The sequence below is a fragment of the Cetorhinus maximus genome, chromosome 18 (genome assembly GCF_964194155.1).
Source record: "Cetorhinus maximus chromosome 18, sCetMax3.hap1.1, whole genome shotgun sequence".
NCBI lineage: Eukaryota > Metazoa > Chordata > Chondrichthyes > Lamniformes > Cetorhinidae > Cetorhinus > Cetorhinus maximus.
Window position 1 is genome coordinate 39,066,047 of NC_135896.1, and position 22,810 is coordinate 39,088,856.

Genomic DNA, 22,810 nt, shown 5'->3' on the forward strand with positions numbered 1-22,810 from the left:
TGACGGACAAGATGGTACAATGCAATGACATTTGTAGAACAACTGAATTCACCTAATTGAAAATTGATGAATATACTGGACACATAGCCATATCTACTCAACTTGTTTTATTTTTACTGCAATCATATTTACATATTCAAATTCCTGTTTTTTAAAAGAGCGGTTTTCCTGAGTTTATAAAAGATTCAAACTGCATTTGTTCAATAATACATCAGGAAAAAGTTCATGAATCAGCCTATTTTATATGCATGTCAATCTATTAGTATGTTAACCAAATACAAATATTAGCTCCCATTTAAAAACTATTATTAGCTACAGAGTGACCGATGATGCTTTTTGTTAAAAAGGTAAAAGTAAATCCACTGTCATTGCAGCTGGTGCCAAATTTTCAACTGTGTTGAAAGTTTTTAGTTCTTTTTGTGATGGTAAAAATAAAAATCTTTATTATTGTGTGTATATATTGCGATAGAACTTTGTCTGCTATTCAGTGAACATGTTAAGATTACAAAATCAAATATCTGAGACGCCATAGCATTGAAGGAATGTTAATGATATTGGGTCTTGCTGATATTAAAATTGCATTATCAAGATTTGTGATATGGTGTGATGTACATTGTGAAGTCTTCATCCTCCTTCTCATTTTTGTGGATTTTATCATTTACATATGCATTAATGAACTAAAAGCTCCTGTTGAAATATTAATATTCTATGAAAAATTACCTTAAAATGAGGCAAAAATATAATTGGTTTGAATCATAAAATAGAATCAAAGAATAGTTCCAGCACAGAATGAGGCCTATCAGCCCATCATGTCTGTGCAGGCTCTCTGTAAGAGCAACTCTGCTAGGCCCGCTCACCCGCTCTTTCCCATAGTCCATCAATTTTTTTTCTATATTGCTGATAAGAGAGACATATTGCCAAAGCTTTTCATCTTGCACTCATCAGGACAAATGCAAGAATGCCAAATTTTAAACAACAATTTATACTGCAAGATAAAAGGCTGCAAATTGGCAAGTCGACTCTAATTAGTCCAGGTGTTGCCATGAAGAAAGCAATGGGGAACTACGGGTTCTCCAAGCTCCTGGGTAATTCAAAAAAGATGCAAGGTTTGAACATATCCTGTCCACCAATATTCATTACAAGCCTACCGACTCCCACAGCTACCTCGACTACAGCTCCTCACACCCCGCTTCCTGTAAGGACTCCATCCCATTCTCTCAGTTCCTTTGCCTCTGTCGCATCTGTTCTGATGATGCCACTTTCCAAAACAGTTCCTCTGACATGTCTTCCTTCTCCCTTAACCGAGGTTTTCCACCCACGGTGGTTGACAAGGCCCTCAACCATGTCCGGCCCATCTCCCGCGCATCCGCCCTCACACCTTCCTGTCCCTCCCAGAACCATGATAGGGTCCCCCTTGTCCTCACTTATCACCCCACCAGCCTCCGCATTCAAAGGATCATCCTCCGCCATTTCCGCCAACTCCAGCATGATGCCACCACCAAACACATCTTCCCTTCACCCCCCCCGGTGGCATTTCGCAGGGATCGTTCCCTCTGGGACACCCTGGACCACTCCTCCATCACCCCCTACACCTCAACCCCCTCCCACGGCACCTTCCCATGCAACCGCAGAAGGTGCAACACCTGCCCCTTTACTTCCCCCCCCCCTCACCATGCAAGGGTCCGAACACTCCTTTCAAGTGAAGCAGCACTTCACTTGCACTTCCCTCAATTTAGTCTACTACATTCGCTGCTCCCAATGCGGTCTCCTCTACATTGGAGAGACCAAACGCAGACTGGGTGACCGCTTTGCGGAACACCGGTCTGTCTGCAAGCATGACCCAGACCTCCCTGTCGCTTGCCATTTCAACACACCACCCTGCTCTCATGCCCACATGTCTGTCCTTGGCCTGCTGCAATGTTCCAGTGAAGCTCAACACAAACTGGAGGAACAGCACCTCATCTTCCAACTAGGCACTCTACAGCCTTCTGGACTTAATATTGAGTTCAACAATTTTAGATCATGAACTCTCTCCTCCATCCCCACCCCCTTTCCGACCCCCCCTTTTCCCAATAATTTATATATTTTTTTTTTACAACTATTTTTTTCTCTTCCCTCCTATTTTTAAATTTATTTCGATCTATTGTTTCATCTCTACCTTTTAGCCCATTTCGATCCCTTCCCCCCACCCCGCCCGCACTAGGGCCATCTGCCACTAGCTTGCTTCCCTTAATGTCCCCATTAGCACATCTTTTAGCTAATATCAGCACCGTCAACACTCCTTTGTCCTTTTGTCTATGACATCTATGGCAGTCTCTTCTTGGCCTCCACCTATCACTGGCCCCCTATCAAGCTCTCCTGTCCACACCCTTCTACTAGCTTATATTTCATCTCATTTCTATATGTCTTAGTTTTGATGAAGGGTCCTACGGACTCGAAACATCAACTGTGTCCCTCTCCGCAGATGCTGTCAGACCTGCTGAGTTTTTCCAGGTGTTTTTGTTTTTGTTTTAGATTTCCAGCATCCGCAGTATTTTGCTTTTATATTTGAACATATTCCTTTTGTTTGCCGAGGGCAGTCCCTGCATAAGAATGTATGACACTTCTAGCAAATGTAAATGAGCCACGTTACGAGTTCAACTGATTAGCTACACTAACAATCCCTACCTACTGACTGTATATTACTGTACTGCCACCTCTTCTTGGTCTGCCCTGCCAATGGCACAGGACATAGCCAGAAATGGTGATGAAGGAGTCTGGGAAGTTGGCTGTAAGGTATAATTTGGTGGGTCAGGCTGTTGCTTGAGTAGCCTATAGGACAACTCTCCCAATTTTTGGCCCAAGTTGGTGATGAGGACTCTGCATGGTCGAGTGTGCATGTTGTGTCTTTGTTGTGTCCATGTCTAATTGATACTGGGTGTCCCATCTGGTTTTATTCTTCTTTGTCTTTTGTAGCAGTTTGGTACAACTGATTGGCCTCCTAATCCAGAGGGAAATTAATAGTTAATCACGTTGCCTTGAACCTGGAGTCATATGTAGGCTAGACCAGTTAAGGACGGACAATTTTCTTCCCGGAAGGACATTAATGAACCAGTTGGGTTTTTATGACATTCCACCAGTTTTTTGATCACCATTACCAAGACTAGCTTTTTATTCCAGATTTATTAATTAATTGAATTTAAATTCCCTCAGTTGCCGTGGTGGGATTTGACCTTCCCTCTGGAGCATCAGTCCAAGCCTCTGGATTTCTAATCCAGTAGTATTATCACCAATGCTATAATATCCCCTTCACCATTTTGGCTTTATGTCAGAAAAAGGTGAATTCATACTTTGCCATGTTTTTGATGTCTTACACCAAAAAAGAACAAATCCTGGTTACTTTCATATTCTCCAAGAAATGGTTTCCCTGAGTGTTGCCATGAATACACGGGAGAGCAGGAGAGAGGTGAAGCACACGAGCAGATGCCCTAGTCTGCTATAAATTGTCAGTTTTGCTCTTGGCCTTTTTTTGTTTTTTTTTAAACAAAATTCCTGCAAGCTGTAGGCTCAAGTGGATACTGGGAGCTGAAATCTACAACTTGACTGGTCTCTTCAGCTGGAAGTGATGGCTCTGGGATCGCCCACAAACGCCAGATTGAAGCTTTTCATGGCTTTGAGAAAGAAATATTTTTATAGGTATTCCAAACCTATAAAATACAGACAATTGTTAACCATTTTCTTGTAAATGTTTTACTTAGTTATGTTACAAACATTATTTCTAGGTCTAAATACTCAGCTTAGTGAAAATGATAGTTCAGGGATTTTCCAAACGCATTAGGAAAATCCTATTTGGTTTGCACTTTTTCTTTGGTGCTTTTTCCTCTTTAGCTACTGCTATCTTTTCAAGATGTATTTGCAACAGTGACAATGCATCATGGACTTCAAACATTATTCATATTACTCAAATAATGTAGAGCATAAACATGACTTAACTGTGGTCTTTTCAAGACTGAATCACTGTAGCATTTTTCCCAGATGTTTTGAGGTTTTGATTTTACAAATGGCAGGCCTAGTAATAATGGCATAATAATTCTTTTTTGATTACTGTAGGTTTGTATTCCTTAAATGGCCAGGATCTGAGAAATAGTTAAACATGGGTTTAGCATTTGGTTCCAGGGCAAGCAATTAAATCATTTTTTCTAAGAAATCTCTGCAGGACTGCTTCACGTAAACACTTGTCACATATTTACTCAAGTACATTTGTTTCACTTGACACTTCAGTAAATGCATCTGTTCAGGGCTGCATAAGCTTAGGTCAAGCACTTTTAATATTTGTTTCCCCAAGTATTTTGTCATTTTATCCCCTACTATAGACTCTAATATCTTACCAAAAACTGAAGTAAGAGTAACTTGCCTATAATTGTTTAATTTACTCATGACCAGAATTTTTACTTTAGCGTGTGGGGGCGGGCCCGACACGCTGATGCGTAAAATGACGCGGAGTGATGTTGGATGTGCGTCACCACGCGCCATCTCGATATTTCGGTGGGCAGGCATGCAATGATCTCATATGCGCGCCCGCCATTAATTAAAGGGCCACTTAAAGCCCTTGAGCCATTAATAGACTGCAATTTCTCAGAGCTTGTGCGATCTTCAGATCGTTGCACAGGCGCCGGGCAGGCGGGTCTGCCAGATTTTTAAAAATCCCATCCACGGCCGCGATAAGAAGGGTGAGTGGGCTCGTGAGTGGTCTTTGGTAGACATTTAATGTTTAAACTTACTCCTACTTGCCTGTGTGAACAGGACAACTTCAAATCTCTTCACAGCTGCTTGGACAGGAATAACAGGCTTCAGGAGTCTGGAGTAAACATCATTCTTGGGACCTTACTGGTTTCAGGAAGCCTTTCCTTACCCTGGGAATGGGAGTTGTGCTCTCACTGGAGGGCCAGAAGGAGGAGGAGGCCAGGAGTCCATATTCAACCTCCAGGGGAGCCACCTTTGGGAGGACAAGCGCAGGCACAAGGGGTGCAGGGCCAACAGGAAATGCAAGGTGGAAGCAGCCGCAGAAGACGCCACTATCCTGCTGCCAGTGTTTACAGGTGGTGAAACAGCTACATCAGTGTGCCTGAGGTGCAGTGCTGAAGGAGGCTCCGTCTCTCAAGGGGGACAGTGACCTCCATCTGTCAAATGATAGGCCCTGAGATCTGCGCTAACTGTGTGGGTGGGCACCCCATACCAGTGGCGTTGAAGGTCACGGCTGCTCTCAACTCCTTTGCCTCCAGCTCTTTCCAGGGGTCGGCGGGTGATCTTTGCAGAGTCTCCCAACCAGCTGTCCACACTTGTGTCAAGCAGGTGACAGAAGCTCTGTTCAGGCGTGCATTGACTTTCATTTACTACCACTGGGATGAGGTCAGTCAGGTGGAGTGAGCCAGAGGCTTCGCAGTGATCACTAGGTTCCCCCGTGTCCAGGGTGCAATCAACTGCACACATGTGGCCATCAAGGCGCCAGCAAGTGAGCCGGGTGTGCAGATAGTGTGTGACCATAGGATGCAGATTCTGCAAGTCTGCGCAAGGTACCCAGGCAGCTCCCATGACGCATAAATCCTCAGACACTCCCAGGTGCCGGGGTTCTTCAGTGCTCCAGCCTGGCTGGATGGATGACTGCTGGGTGACCAGAGCTATCCCCTCAAAAGGTGGCTCATGACGCATCTCCGCCATCCAAGAACAGAGGCTGAGCAGCGCCACACTATAAGCCATGCCTGCACAAGGGCTGTGGCAGAGAGATCCATTGGTCTTCTCAAGATGCACTTCCGATGCCTGGACTGTTCAGGGGACACACTGCAGTACCCCAGATCATGTGTCCCCAGATCGTGTGTCGCTGATGGTGGTTGCATGCTGCGCTCTCCATAATCTGGCGCTGGAAAGTGGGGATGCAGTGGAGGAAGATGATGTAGACGCAGATGCTCTGGCTGCACATGATGAGTCCAGTAGTGAGTCCGAGGAAGAGCCTGCACAGGAGAATGATGAGGGGATAGACGCTAGCCCGGGCAACCTCCAGGGAAGCAGGAACACCCGGGAGGCTTTAATCCAATGAACCTATAGCTAGCCCACCACAGATGGACCTCCAATACATGCCAGGGCTGCAGGTTCCATACTCGATACCTGAGAGCAACATCTGCCTTGCTAGGAACATTAACTATGTGCCTTGTCAATAAAGCTCAATGACAAACAAGTCACTCATAACATCATGGGTTCCCGTACACCTGCAGAAGTAAGGAAACACCCGGAGCCTTGTTCACAAATAGAGCATTTAATGAATTCACAAATTAAACAGAAAAGAAACTTAATTCAAAGGTGTTGAGCTGCACACCAAATTATAATCAACTAATACCAGGGCAACATAAAACCACCAGTGAGAAGCCTGTGGTGTGCCTAAGGTGCCTTAAGCTTACGTTTCCAGGTTCTACGTCAGGGTGCTCCCCCCTCGCTGGCACTGGCATTCGAGACAGCCTGCTCACTCTGCTGTCCTGTTGGCCTTGATAACATTGGCGGGTGTCCTCTGGCCCATGGAGCCTGTGATGGCCCCGTCGGGAAGGGAGCGGCCAGTGCCACGGCTGGCATCTCCCCAATCGCCGCAGCCTCTTCAGATCCCACGATCACTGGCAGAGGGGTGGAGGAGCTGCTGCCCTCATCCGGAGTGCCCTGAGAGGACCCGCAGAGACGACAGGCAGCTGCTGCGCCAATGTGAGGTCGCTTCGGACCTCCCTGCTCACCATTGATGGATGGGCACCTAGTTGGGATACTGGGTGCCCAATCTATCTCTCACACTGACTCTGACCAGCTGAGGTCATTGCTGCTTGCAGGTCCGAACGCATCCCCAGGAAGCCCTGATTGTTCTCCTGGAGGAGCCTCTCCATGAGAGTCGCCACTCTCTCCATGGAGGAAGCATTGCGCTCGGCCATGAGGGTCAATGCATAACTGATGCTCCGCATGGACTCCTCCTTCACGGAAACCATGCCACACATTGCCTTATGTATCTCTGCCAGATCCTCCCGCAGACCCTGCTGGACTTCCAGTGTCTGCTGCCTCAGGGACGACTCCAGAGGCCCATCGTCAGCCACCGACTGAGCATATTCCTAGTCCCCTGCAGCCCTCTGACTGCCGGCGCCATGGGCACTCTCTGTCTCCACCTGCACCTCAAGCAAGTGTGAAGTGCCCTCACCACTCTGGCCCAGGACACTAGCTGATGACCTAATCCCCACCGAGGTGCTAATATCTGTGCTGGTGCCTGCCTGGCTGAGATGGTGTGATGCTGGTGCTTGTAATTCGTCAGGGCCCTCAGATGTTAGTGGCGGTCCCTCTGCCTCCTCGTCCCGACCCTGCTCCGGTGAGGCTGAAAGGAAGAACATTTAATTAGTTGAAGTTGAGACACTGTCAATGTGCATGCCTGGCCCCCGGATCAGTACGCACTCCTCCTTCCATAATCAATGGGAAACCCATGTTGGAAGCTTAATTCATTAAACAGTGAACAGTGGAATGGTTGCAAGGACAGAAATAGCGACCTCCGCGCACGGCACTCTTACCTTCCCTGGCACCCCAGCCTCACTACTACCAGTGGACCTGGGCGCATGGCGCCTCTCCAGCTCAAGAGCCTCCTGCTCATTTCTGGTGAGAATCACCAACTGTGCCTGGCCTCCGCCAGTCTGCCAGTGTGCGGTCGTCTCCTGAAAAGGAGAGAGGAGCATTGATTAGTCCACCCTGTACCCAGATTGCCATTGCATCCCTGCCGCCTCTACCTGAGTGAAATATTGCAGGGCTCATGTGAATTGTGACCCTGGAGCAGCTGTACATTCACACCAAGTAAGGGGCTGACCCCTTTACCCCAGAGGCTGCCTTCATCACATTTGCCACTCACACTGTATGACCTTCCAAAGCAAGTAAGCACAACCACGTGGAATGCCAAGGGCAGCAGATGGATGGGTGCCCCGCTACCTGGAAGTTCCCCTCCCAGTCAGTCAGCAGCCTGACTTTGATGTGTTTAGGAGTTGCAGCACTGCGCCTAGGTGCATATCCTTGAGGTCGCCCCCAAAACAGTACTGTGGGTGTAAGTCTACCACATGCAGCGGATACAGAACCCAGCTCAGCACCACCCTCTCAGGGTGAACTAGGCATGGGCAATAAATGCTGGCCCACCCAGCGAAGGACACATGCCTTGAATAACACAATGCAGTAACTACATTTAAAGTTGGGGGGTGGGGGCCAGGGGGGCAAACCTAACTGCTGTGTTACGTGACCCATGCCAACACGGTACTCACCCTTCCCGATCACAACAGGTCATTGAAGCACTTGCGGCACTGAACCCAGGTGTGTCTCACCACATCATGCGCGCTGACCCTTTCTGCCACCTGCTCCCAGGCACGTTTTGTCATGTGGGGGAGGCTCCTCCTCCCATCCCTCGGCATGAGGATTTCACGCCGTGCTCCCATCTCCTCGGAGGGCAGCAAGGCACTCGTCTGAGAAGCAAGAGACACAGTGCCCCACCGACGTGCCCCCCTGACTGTCCTGCTCACCAGCAGCGCTCTCGGGAGCCCTTCTGCTGGCCATCTTTGCCAGCCTTTGGAAGGCTGCCTCCGCGCTCTTTAAGCAGGCTGCCGGGTCACCATTGGACCCGGCAGTCATTGCAGTCCCGCCGCCATCCAATCCCTCCCGCTGTCCTCGGGAGCAGTGAATCATGCTGGGCGGGCCTTAATTGGCCCGCCTGCGTAAAATGGTGATCGGCTCCGTGCCTGCTCCTGAACGGGCCACCCGACAGGCAGAGAATTCTACCCCATGTCACGTTTTGAAGAGGTGTGGTCTGTTTGCCACTCTCCAGTCCTCTAGCCCAATCTGTCTTTTTCCACAGAATTTTGAAAAGTTATAACCACCCTTCCACCCACCCCCCGCCCGCCCAATCATTAGGCCCCTCAGATGTAAATCACAAGGTTTCAGTGATTTTGTTTACCTTCATTCTGGTGACTTCCCTTTCTCTTTGAATAATAGTGCATAGCTGTTGTATACTATTCTGACGATCCTGTAATCCCAATAGGCAGCTCCTCTGTGAAAATGGAGACAAACTAATTATTTAGAATCATAGAATGGTTACAGCACAGAAGCAGACCATTCGGCTCGTTGTGTCTGTGCTGGCTCTCTGCAAGAGCTAATCGCCTATTCGTACCCCCTGCATTTATAGTATTGCCGAATGTAGTATGTCTCCTTAATTTTTTTCACCCCAAGCTTGCCTGCATTATCGCTATCTTGTCTATTGTCTTATAAATAATATGTGCATAAGAGAGTCTCTTATTTGCCCCTTGTTTTTGCTGATTACCTTTCATTTCTCTAATCTCGCATTTTGTATCTTCCACTTATTTCCTCCTGACATTCATTGTATTATTTTCCCTATATGGGTTTACTGATTTTTTTAAGTTTCAACTTAATCCCAACTTTTACATTCAATTTTTATCCTACTAGTAGATACTTCATGTGCACCTTTTCTGTCTGTCAAATCAGTTCCATTGTTGATCAATGGAATTGTCTTCAGCTTTTCTTTCCTTTTTAATTCTTGCACTGAATCTAATTATGTTGTGGTCACTGCTTAGGAATGGTGCTGAAGATGCAATGGTGATTTCATTTCTGATGCAGCATAACTGAAATGCCTTCCAGTTTTGCAGTTAAATGCATTGTGGATTTGTTTTCTCCATTGTCGTGGCTTATCCAAGTCCCAGGCATGCTTACAATTATACCCAGTTGGGCTTGGTTTCTCTCTCTTCTGCAGAGCTCGATGCTTAATGACTGTACTGTACACCCCAGGTGCTGAGCCAATGCTATTCATTAGAACACCACTGGGATTATTTTTTTTGTATTCTACTGAACATTTCCCTATAGGCAAAGTTCCACCACCTCCAATCAACAACTGTACTTGAAGTATGTCATGCACAAAGTTATTATTCAAGTTAGTAATTTTCTTTTCATTCCACGACTCCTGTGATTTGATAGTGATGTAGTAAATTGAGTCCTTGCAACAAAGCTGATCAATGTTGATCAAAGCCTCCCTCTTCAGCTCACTGAAGCCAACACTGGACTCCATCTGTTTGACAGACTCATCTAGCTTTCTTCATCTGTGGAAATTGCGTAGGAGGATGATGGACAGCTTATGCAGTGAGCAATTCATCTTCAAGAGAAATATACAAAATTCAGCATTTAATAACAAAAACTATTTTTCCTGATTTTAGTAGTGTTATTAGTATCTGATTTCTATCCTCAAAATAATCTCTGGATGTGCGCAATGCCGGCATAACTGCATTTATCTTGCATCCTGTGTTGCTCTCAAGGCGGTGGGCTGCCAGCTTGAAACATAGTCCAAACATCCTGTGTTCATGTTTCAGGCCTGTGACCTTTCATCAGAGGCAGATCTGAAACAGTGGCTTAGATTTTCACTTCTGAGGTGGGTAGCTCGAGTCGAGAAATTTCATGGCTTGGCGCACCCACCTCGGAGAAATAATGTCACAAATGGTAGGATTTTCATTCCGGCGGGGGGGGGGGGGGCGGTGGGGGGGGTAGCGGATGCAGGATAGAATCGGGTCCACTGTCCCTGGATGCAGATCAGAGATGGCCATAGGGGCTGCCGAGCCTGCCTCGGTTCTCTCGGATTTCATCCTAGTTGTTCTCTTAAACTTTAGACCCTATAGCCCTCACAACCCTCTTTCCACCCCCATCCACTCTCCATGCCTACACATGCCAGCTCAATCCTCCACCAACACCCAGTAGCCCCTCATACCCTCCATGCCAACTCACCCAATATCCACCATAGGCAGACCGTGGGAACCAAGCTGAGATGAAATAAAATAAAGTTGTAAATATCTGTTACAGACTTTGCTATATGAAGAAACAGTCCCGCATTCATAAAATCCCATTCAGTGCATTTAAATTCCCTCAAATGCTTCATCCCAAATAAAAACATTTATATTTGCAACCCCACAGCTAATCCTTTAATAACCTCTTTGAGCTGCCAATCAAACTGTGAACTTGGAACACCCACCCCACCCTCCACATTATGATAATGATAAATTGTGGAAAGCGGCTATACTGTAATGATGGCACTCAGGGTTATGTCATCAAATAGCTCTTGAAACTGCTAGAACAGATTTTTTTTTCAATTCTCATGGATGGGCAGTTTTTCTTTTGACAATTTTTTAAGGTTGGCCATTTAAATAACTTTGACACCCGATGGTTTACAGACCTTATTTGTTCTTCTAGAGCACTTACAGCTTCTCTGAAGATTTATAACTTCCACAGTGCAGGATAAGGCCCTTGCTCCAGTGAAAATGGGGTCTGTTTGGACTCAGTTTGAACTCAGCCGCGAGTTCAAATGTCCCTGCTGCGTTTGTGTTTCAGTCCTGAGGGAGTCAGCTCCCGGCCCATATCCCCACCCCCCTATGAAAATAGGATGTGTTGAAAATGGTGGGTGGGACTTCTGGTTCTGAGCCCCGCCCACCATTTTGGAAGATCACCAGAATCTCCACGACTTTGCAAAAATCCAGGCCTTTAACTCTGACATAACAGAAGAATGCTCATACTTTTGTATTTTATTGGACTAGTTTACCCCTTCCATTACTTCATTTAAAATGGTTTAAAACTGATTTTTTTTCCTACTTGCCTAATAGAAGCCATTAACTAGTTGGAGAGAATGCTAGCTAACTTCCGTTGCTGGAGAATGATCCTTACTTCTGGTTTTATTGCATGGAAACACAGAAATTATACATATTTTCTGGTGCAGAGTGCCATCCATTTTTAAAACCTTCAGAAAAGCAAAAATGCAAAAAGCTTTTTCCTTCCTTCCCAGCGAAATGGCTCAGTGGGGCTGTGTATTAGACCAGTGCATTGTGCCTTTAAAACCATAGAAGTTTAAAGCAATAATAAATCATTCAGCCCATTGTGTCTAAGCTTGCCCTTTGCTAGAGGAATCCATAACCAACAATGCGACCCTGCCCTCTCCACAAAGCACTACAATAATAAGCACCACAAATAACCATTAATCCACTTTTACATTAAAACTATGGGATGATAATTCAGCCAAGTAAATATTCATCACATGCTGAGTTTGGGATCTCAACCAGATGATCAAGGTGAAACACTATGTGGAAGGGAAAGCATTTTCCTGGAGCAAAGAAACATTGGAAGAAGAAGCATTAATGGCTCTGTGAGCAGCTGACTCGAGAGTAGTTCTGTTGTTTGCTTGTTTTTTTTTAATTTAAAAAAGTAGATTATAACAATAAGAAAAGTAATTCTTTAATTTGTCAGCACTGCATCTCAAATTAAATTTATTGCATTGTATATTAAATTTAGAAAAAGTTAAGACAAAATTTAATTTAAAAAAATCTTTTTAAAAACAAATGGATTCTACTTTAAATTCAAAACAGCAATGCAGGTATTCAAAAATATCTCCATCGTCACGGCTCTTGGTAAATTCCACCACAAGTTATTCTGACTAGGTGCAGAGATTAAATAAGGCATTTGTCTTTGTCCTTTTATTAAGTGGCTGTCTATTCCAGTACAGAATTTATAGGTTTAACCACAAGACCACCAAAATGTCCAAGTGCCAATTTAAACTGACAGAATATCTGTCTGCAGAATGGGTTTTGTTTCATGACATTTGGATTAGGGAGGAAAAGACTTGTGTTTAAGGTTGGTTGATTATGTAAATATATTTAAGCAGGCGTGATGTCAGAGGATTTTTTTTAGCTTGATCATGTGATCCTACTGGAGATATGCTCAAGTGGTTCTCACAGATGGTGTTTTCAGTAGCAGCTGACTTAGCAAATGAATATAAAGAAGGAGAAGCCCCTTGTGTATTGGGATGAACTTTTGAGTGGATTTTGAAATATGTTTTGTCATTGATTATTATAAGCTAGATTTTTGAGAGATTTTTTTTTATTTTCAATTTGTATGAACTACTTGATGTTTACCTAATCAGGTTTTATTTTCATGTGTCCTTAATTAATTCTATGTTATGTCATGATCTAAGAGAAGTGTTTTAAGGAGCTAGAGAGGTTAGGAGACAGAATTTCAGCGCTAGGCCCTGGATAGGTGAAGGCTGAAGGTGGAGCAATTAAAATTGAGGATGCTCAAGAGGCCGGTATTAGATTTGGCAAATATCTTGGAGGGTTGTGGGACTGGAGCAGATTAGAGATAGGGTGGGACAAAGTTATGGAGGGGTTTCACAGAATCACAGAATTGTAACAGCACAGAGGGAGGCTATTCGGCCTGTCGAGTCTGCACCAGCTCTTCATTGGAGCATCTTACCTAGTGCCACACCCTGCCTTCTTCCCATAGCCCTGCACATTGCTCCTTTTCAGATAAAAATCCAATTTCCCCTTGAATTCCTTGGTTCAACCTGCCTCCTCCACCCACTCAGGCAGTGCATTCCAGATCCTAAACAAAAATGTTGAAATTGAGACATTTGATCATGAGCCAATGTAGATCACTGAGTACAGGGGTAAGGAGGAACATGACTTTGTGTAAGTAAGGGTGTAGGCAGTGGATGAGTAATGACAGTGAACGCTAACAGTTTGCTGTCACTACTATTGCAAAATTTGGGTCAAAGCTTATAACCGGATCATTCATGAATGTGCAGGGAGAAAATCTGGATTCGATGACAATTTATACTTATCTAGAATGCCAGCACTTTTCAATATTGCACACGTGCATTTTACTGAAGCATTGGTATATTTAAAAATAAAAACAATGCAAGTGCTTCAGGTCCACTGGAGTTCTAAGCATTTAAGCTAGATTGTTTATGAATAATTATTCAAATGCAGTATCAAAATATGCATCTGGATTTGTGACTGAGTATAATGTTCAGTTTAACTTCAAGAATAGTTGCACAGTTCTATTGGTACATTTCCAATTTGCTTATGAATGGATTATTTTTACTGAAACTTCAAACATCTGCAACAGTCTTGAACTTCATTCATGCACTGATTTCCATTTCAATGGTAGGCTATGAATCAACATTGTATTCTTAGCAATGGGGAGAACAAAGAGTCTTAACTTGAGGTTCACAGGACGCAACAAGCGATCATTAAATGGGATTTCTGAGAGCTGTGACAATACTGGGAAAATGTGTATTCTGCACCTGCTGCTACTCCTTCATGATTAGTGTCCCAGCTTTAACAGCCAAGGCAGAGCCCCCCTGCCTGCTGTGTTTGGTTTGCATTTATTTTTAAATTGGATTTTCTGGGGAGCTAGGGCTCCTGGTTTCTCATACACCACCAGTGACAATCCCAAAGCAAACTTGACAGTTTCACCAATGCCGCCTGCCACAAAGGCCCATTTTTATCAAGCTTCAGCACATCTTGTTGCTAAAGGCCTCCTTCACCCTGTATGATCATGATATTTACCACTTTGCCTAAAGAATAAGATAAATTAAAATTTCAAGCATGATTTTCTTCAGGTCTGTAAGATAAACCAAGCATTTTAATAGAATTGGTGGCTGGGAAGAGGTGGGTGTAGGGGAGAGAAACCGGAGGAGAAGGCGGCAAACAGGCACTCCAACCTTGAGAGGAAGTTGATGAACTCAATGAGCTACATACTGTTTTAAAAAAGCAAGACATTTACATAATGTAAGAGATCATCTTGCTGAGGCATTGGTGAGACATCTTAAAATATGAATAAACTTACAGCTAAGACAGTGAGATGCCTGTCCAAGGAAAATAGTGAGAGAATGGAATAAATTGTGGGAAGGGGAATGAAAAAACAGATTATATGTGCAGGAATAAATTTAGAACTGAAATGCTAGAAACAGTGAGAATGGCAGTTTCATAACAAGAAAAAGACAGCTCAATATTAGATGCAGAAACTGACATTGGCTTTCCCAATCAAACTGTGTGTCTGAGAATCTACACCCATGATGTTCACCATGTCTCTTCTACCTCACCCACCATTCCCCTCCCCTCACAAAGCTACTTGGGTACACCCCCATATCAGCAACCTTTACTGTAAAGAAACTAGGTTAGGTGTGAAGTTACTGAAGCCAATGTTCAGACCAGAGTGCTCAGAAAAAAGACAAGACGATTCTTGAAGTTTGCTTTGAGTTCAGTTTGAACAGGTAGAGGTCACTGGCATTTACTACCTTTCCCGAGTTGACCTGAGAAAGTGCTGATATAACTGTGCCCACCTCAGCATGTTTGAACCAAGCAACTCAAATTCCTTTTATTGATGCATCTTTTGCACTGAGAATATTTATTATACATTTTTCACCATCCTATGCAAGATGTACATTCAAATATTTTATTCAAATACAATAGACAAAGGCAGAACCATAAACCATTTTATCCTTGCCATCTTGAATTCTTTATCTGAACCTCATCACCTTGCTAACTCTCCTATCTAAAAAAAAAACCTCCTCAAAAATTGCCCATCAACTGTCCCTTTCGTCACTGTCATTTCACCTCTTGCTGCCAAGTGTCCGTTATTCAATTCTACCAAGTATTTTTGTTACATGATGTGCTTTTTTTAAAAGAGTTAAAAACAAAACCATCCTTTTTCTTTGTATTGTAGGTACAGGAAGTGGTTCTCTTTCTCATGCTATCATTCGGACGATTGCACCAACAGGACGGCTATACACTGTGGAGTTTCATAAACAACGAGCAGAGAAAGCTGAAGAGGAGTTTTGTGATCATAAGATAGATCATTTGGTCACCGTGAAAAACCAAGATGTTTGTAAAGAAGGTTTTGGAGTTGTCAATGTTGCAGATGCTGTATTTCTGGACATCCCATCGCCTTGGGAAGCTGTGAGATATGCAAAATCTGCCCTGAAAATGGAAGGTATGAGAACAAGGAATCAAAAAATAAAATGATTATTTTGTAAATTTACTATTTAACAACTACAGTAGGTAACATTAACCTGAAAAACACACTGGCGATTTGCTTTGTTTTCTAATCCTATTCATTTCCCCTATTTTTGTTTTCCCTCCATTTTACATGCGCTATGCTTTTTAAATAAATGTCTTAATCATATCACAAGACAGCTAGGAATTTAACATTTATCTGATGCTATTGCATAAATCAATTCTCTTAGAAGTGTGATTCCTTAAATATTACAAATTGATTAAGAAAAATATTTTTTCTATAAGCAAGCAGGAGAATGTGATTTAAATCATTAAGTTTGAGTCAAGTGGACCATTGTGAGCTTGTCTGATTACTTTACTGTTCTTTGGGAATACTGCTCTGAATCACCCCTAGATAGGCTATTCCATAGCTTTACCATAAAAAAGTTGTATCTTATCTGAGTGTTCAACTGTTACTTGCCTGTTAGAATCAGTTTTCCCTTTTAATAGAGCTTGTGTTAATGCAAAATCATTTGAGATTACCTATTCCCTGGATATCCAATCCCAAATAAGATCATCAGCATAAGCTGCCTCTTTCCCAATGTAAACATCCCCAGCACCTTTTTAGTATTTCCTTAGATATCAAATGCCCAAATCCATTGATCAACTTAGTTGCCCTTATTTGTACTCCATTCAAATTCAAAATGTCCCACCTGTTCACAATGTCCATGATGATGTTGATAGAACTGACTACAGCATGGTCCTTATGAAGACAATGTTTATCCCCACAATAAGGACATCCTTTATCATGAGCTGTTCCTTTGCTAAATGAGATGAACTAAAAATATATGTAGTAGCAAAACTAGGTCTCTATGAGATGCTTTGAGCTATCAGCAGCAGCAGCAGAATTGTACGCACTTAATTTGTAACCTCGTGGCCTGGCATATCCTCATTCCTCCATCATTAACAAGCCAGAAGCTTAACCCTGGTTCAGTGGAGAGTTTAGAAAGGCATATCTCAAAAGGCTTGAAAGAGCAATTGGAAAATGTGCCACACAAGGAACAAACAGACCGTGCACGTGCAACATTCCCTTTAAGATATGTGCATTAAGAGACCATGCAGTGCAACAAACCAGCCGTGCACAGCAATAAGAAGTTAGAGAGAACATTGTCCAGGAGCCATGTTAGCCGTAACTTAGAATGAGGCCCAACTTGTGAAGCTACTGTACAGGCATATCTATATATCAACCACAAGAAAGATGAGGCTATAGAGAAAGCTCAGCAGCCCCACAACCAACAAATCCAAGAAAAGATTTATAATGTCAGAGTAGTTGCACAGTGATTGTAAACAGAGTGAAAAAGATCGGACAAAAACAAAATACGATGATACTGGAAACACTCAACAAGTCAAGCAGCATCTGTGGAGAGAGAAACAGAGTTAACATTTCAGGTTCAGATGAAAGGCCACAGACTGGAAACATTGTTTCTGTTTCTCTCTGCCAATATGTTGCGAGATCTGTTGAGCATTTCCAGAGTTTTCTGTTTTTGTTATGTGAAAGGTGGGAATTTGTTGAGTGTAGAAATGCAATGCAAAGGGAGAAAGAGGTGCTGCTTTTTCCCTCCAGTATGTGTAGTGGTTTGTGTAAGCATGAGACAGTAGTGTTTAAAAACTTTTGTCCAGTGTTTTAGTGCTTAACACAAGTTAGTGGGTAGAAAAAGAAGAAAAATTTACAACATTCTCCCCTGTGAAGTTTTGATGGCACAGCCAATTTTTTTAACGCACATTATCTTTCAATATTTTGGCGCAGCCATGCAGACATAATATTCAACTCCTAACAATGTCTGCATAATACTTTCAAGGCTGCTGTATAGTCAAGCACACATGCAATTTAGTGGAAACACTGGATATATGTGGAAAGGCACGTACTAGTCAGGGATGTTCAGCGTGGATTTGTTAAAGGAGGGTCTTGCCTCACAAATTTGATTTAATTCTTTGAGGAAGTGACAAGAAGGGTTGATGAAGGTAGTGCAGTGGATGTTGTGTACATGGATTTTAGCAAGGCATTTGACAAGGTCCCAAATGGCAGATTGGTCAGGAAGGTGAAAGCCCATGGGATTCAGGGTAATGTGGCAAACTGGATAAAAGGTTGGCTTTGTAACAGGAAACAAAGGGTAATGGTTGATCGATGCCCTTGCGAATGGAAAGTTGTCTCAGGTGGTGTTCCACAGGGCTCGATGTTGGGACCCTTGCTGTTTGTGTTATATATTAACGATTTAGACGTGAACGTGGGGGGCACGATTGGGAAATTTGCAGATGACACAAAGATTGGCCGAGTAGTGGATAGTGTAGAGGATAGCCATAATCTCAAAAACGATATAGATGGGTTGGTGGAGTGGGCGGTAAAGTGGCAGATGGATTTTAACATAGAGAAGTGGGAGGTCATACATTTAGGGAGGTCAAACAGTTACAGGGATTACACAATAAATGGGAATATACTAAGAGGGGTAGATGAAGTGAGAGATCTTGGCGTACAAGTACACAGGTCCCTGAAGGCAACAGTTCAAGTAGACAAGGTTGTAAAGAAGGCATATTGAATGCTCTCCTTCATTGGCAGAGGCATAGAATATAAAAGTAAGGATATAATGTTGGAATTGTATAAAACACTGGTGAGACCACAACTGGAGTATTGTGTGCAGTTCTGGTCACCACATTACAGGGAGGACGTAATAGCTCTGGAGAGAGTGCAGAGGAGGTTTACAAGAATGTTGCCAGGGTTAGAAAAGTGTAGCTATGAGGAGAGATTGGATAGGTTGGGGTTGTTTTCCTTAGAAAAAAGGCTGAGAGGTGACTTGATTGAGGTGTACAAAATTATGAGGGGAATAGATAGAGTGGACAGGATAAAATTGTTTCCATTGGTGGAGAATTCTAGAACCAGGGCACATAGATTCAAGATAAGTGGCAGAAGGTGTAGGGGGGACATGAGGAAGAACTTTTTTACGCAGAGGGTAGTGGGTGTCTGGAATTCGCTGTCCAAGTTGGTGGTAGAGGCAGAAACTCTAAACTCTTTTAAAAAGTACCTGGATCTGCACCTTAAGTGCTGTAAGCTGCAGGGCTATGGGCCAGGTGCAGGAAAGTGGGATTAGAAAGAGCAACTGGGTGTCCTCGGGCTGACATGGACAAGGTAGGCCAAATGGCCTCCTTCTGTGCTGTAACTTTTCTATGGTTCTATAAATAATCTGGACTAAAATATGACAGCGCATGTTGCGTACCTGGTCTGCAATATATGGGAGTTTGTTGACAGTGGGACTTCTGAGTGAATACATCTGCAGTAGACATCTCTACCTTGAATATCTTTGGCTCAGCCATTGAGCTGGACTGTGAGTTGGAGAGACACCAACTGAAAAGGATGGGGAGAAGTATCTGGACAGTTTGCTTCTGACTGGCACCAGTACTAGGATAGGAAGGAAGAGTACTGTTGGGACAGGCTCCACCTGAACCGGGCTGGAACAAGGGTCCTAGCGCAAAGGATAACTAGAGCAGTGTCAACTACTTTAAACTAGTAAATGGGCTAGAAACCTGGAGTGGAAAAGGTAGTATAAATAATAGTTTGAAAACAAACAAAAGGCAAGAGAGTAAAGGGACAGTCATTTATTGTTATTTAGGCACTACAAGTAAAGGGAAAACTTAAGAGATAGGAAGTAATTAAACCAAGAGAGAAAAGTAAACATGTGACAGCTTAGAGTGTGTGATCCAAATAAGTATTCTTTATATAAACGCATGGATTATAAGAAACCAATTGAATGAATTGAAGGTGCAAATTCAACTTGGAGGTACGACATGGTAACCATTATATGGCTGCAAGATGGTAAGGACTGGGAACTAAATATGCCAGTTTAAACAGCCTACAGGAAAGATGGGAAAAATGATAGGGGGCAGAAGTAGCCTGAGTGATTAAGAATGAATTCACTTCACTGGTAAGAAAGGACATAACAAGATGTAAGCAGGCAGGCAGCAGGAGACTTTATGGGTAGAATGAAGAAATAGAAAAGGATTTGTGACTGGTGAGAGTTGTACATAGGCGTTCTGGTAGCAGCTGTTAAGTGGCATATTGTATAACTACAGCGATTGGGCAAGCATGTAGCAAAGGCAGAGTGATTTTAATGGGAGGTTTTAACTTGCATATAGATGGGATAGGCAGATTCACATATGTCAGAAAGATAGTGAGTGAAATTCTTGTGTGTGTCTGGGACGTTTTCTGCAACAATATGTCATACAACCAACAACAGGGAAAGGCATAGTAGATTTAGTAATGAGCCAGATTTAGCTAACAGCCTAATGGTGCATGAGCATTTCTCTAATAGCAATCATAATATGATCGATTTTAATGTAAGGAAGAAACCTGAAGCCAGGTTTCTAGATTTAGGTAAGGTTGACTTCAATGTACTGAGATAGAATCTGCCCACAGTAGTGCACTGTTAATGGGTAAAAGGGAGAAGGTCAGTGGGAGATATTAAAAAAAGAATCTAATGTGATACAGACCCAAGTTATACCCCTAAGGGACAAGAACTTTACTTACAAAAAGAAAATCCATGGATGACTTAAGGAATAAGAGGCAACATAAAACTAAAAGAAAAAGCATATAAAAATGCAATCTGGGAAAACTGAAGGAATACTAAGAACAAAGAGTGACAAAACATATTGAAAGGGAATATGAAAAGAAACTGGAGAAGGATGTCAAAATGAACAGAATTTTTACAATTAAATTAGGGAAAACAGATGGTGGTCAGGAGCAATGTAGGCCCCGTAGAACCTGCTAATGATATGGTTGATGAAAATAGGAAAATGGTGAAAATGTTGAATACTCACTTCCTGCCAGTATTTACAATAAAGGAAGAAGTCAGCATGCCAGACATCCCTAGGAAACTAATATTGAATCAGGGACAGGAACTCATCAAAATTAATGTCAGCAAAATAACCCTAATGAGGAAAATAATGGCATTAATGAGTGACATCACCAGGACTAGATGGTTGGTATCCTTGGGTTTTAAAGGAAGTATATAGAGTTGGGTCACAGTTCAGCCATGATCTCATTGAAAGATGGAACAGGCTAGAGGGGCTGAATGGCCTACTTCTGTTCCTAACCTTATTTCGCCTGGTTGAGAAAAATGGTGAATAGTGAGGCCTGTGATGGAGGGAGGTAGTTCCATGAATATCTTTGCCCTCAAGTATCGTGGGGTTCAGTACTTGAGTGCAAGAGGCAAAGCTAAAATTTTCGCAAAAATCTTCAGCTGAAGGTAATGTGATCCTATTCTGCTTCCTCCCAAGGTCCCCCTGGAGGCATGTGCAGCCAATTCAGTTAACTCTAGATAATATTAAGAAGCAGATGGATACAGCTATTAGACTGGCAAGCAGATTCTTCCATCAGTGTTCACTGTCATTCATCTGGAACTGTAAAATAGGTTCTGCTTAGTTGTTTTTTGAGTTTGTTTCAATTTCTAAACATTTACTGTGATTCGAAGAAGACTGAAATTCAAACTGGTATTGGAATACAAATTTGCTGAGATTGGTGTCTCAGCAGAAATTGTAGGAAAATCTTGTTAATTTATTAGCTTTATCATCAAAAATACCTGGCATATTACTTACAAAAATGCATATAATGTTAAACCAAAAAATAGTTTTTATGAAAAAAGTATTTTAATATCATTTACGATTAAATATCATTAGTATCATATATGAACACAGATTTTTTTGTCTGTATGGTGAACTGATGTGCAATGACAGCTGGATTGAGGCTGATGAGATGGGTTTCTCACCAAGCAACCTGCAGCCATTGTGAGAGCTATGCAGCTAGTATTTTATGCCCATGGGAACAGCTATATTTATTTGACAGAACAAAATGGCCTACATAAGATACAACAAAAAAGTGAGACGGTAACAATGAAAACGTGTGCCAGTGTTACAAACTTTAAAACTTACGCATTACAGTATGGATGAAACCAAATAAGCAGAATATGTTATGGCTAGCTTCCCATCTTCCACCCTACATAAACTTGTACTCATTAAAAAATTGCCCATATCTTAACTCGCAGAAAATTCTATTCATTCATCACCGATCCTTGCTGTCCGACATTGGCTCCCAGTCTGCCATCGCCTCACCCTTGTTTTCAAATCTCCCCATGGCCTTGCCCCCCCCTCCATCTCTAACCTCTTCCAGCCTGACCACCCTCCAAGAGTCCTGCCTTCCTTCTACATCCCTGATTTTAATCGCCCCAGCATTGACAGTGGTGCTTTTAACTGCCTTGGCCCTAATTTCCCTAAATGCCCCACCTCTCTTCCTCACTTTGTGCCTCTCCCTTCTTTAAAATGCTCCTTAAAACCTACCTTAAGTGTCCTGTTATCTCCTCCTGTGACTCGGAATCAAACTTTGTTTAACATTCTTGTGAAGAAATTGGAGCATTTTGCTGTGTTAAAAGTGTGACATAAAAGCATAGAAGTTGAGATGTAATTCGATATCATCATTAGCAATTTTCAAAAATTCTTTGGGTTTGAGGTATACTACTCTCAACCAAATTTGTTAGATAATCTAGTTTAGGATGATGACAGGGTTCCTACAATTGGTCCCTACCCTTTGCATGCAGAGGGAAATTGTCTGGGGTTCTTGCTCCAAAACTTCTATCTTTTGACTCTTGCTGGAAGTTCATGTGAGTGGACTTGGATGAGGGCAAATCAAATACTTGCGATACCATCATAGTTTAATAGTCTGCCAGCACAATCTGCCCGTCAAGGATCCAACATGAATAATGGCCACTTGAAAGAGATACTGGACCATTACTGATGCCCATGAAACTGTACCCCAGCAAAGAACCAGTGTCTAAAGAAGGGGAAAGAATTGCCAGAGAAAACCAGAGAAATGCATGAAGGAGCAAAAGCATGGGCTAAGAAAAGGCTGTTTGGTCCATCAAGTACAA

The 22,810-nt window shown here is 43.0% G+C and overlaps 1 protein-coding gene across 3 annotated transcripts in view; it reads left to right on the plus strand.

Moving 5' to 3' along the window:
- Window positions 1-22,810, plus strand: part of trmt61a (tRNA methyltransferase 61A) — a 52,636-nt gene that overhangs the window by 26,386 nt on the left and 3,440 nt on the right. For all 3 annotated transcript variants that reach the window (XM_078562438.1, XM_078562439.1, XM_078562440.1), the window contains exon 3: window positions 15,574-15,840. In XM_078562438.1, coding sequence (XP_078418564.1) covers window positions 15,574-15,840 — 267 coding nt within the window. The remainder of the gene's footprint in view (window positions 1-15,573; window positions 15,841-22,810) is intronic.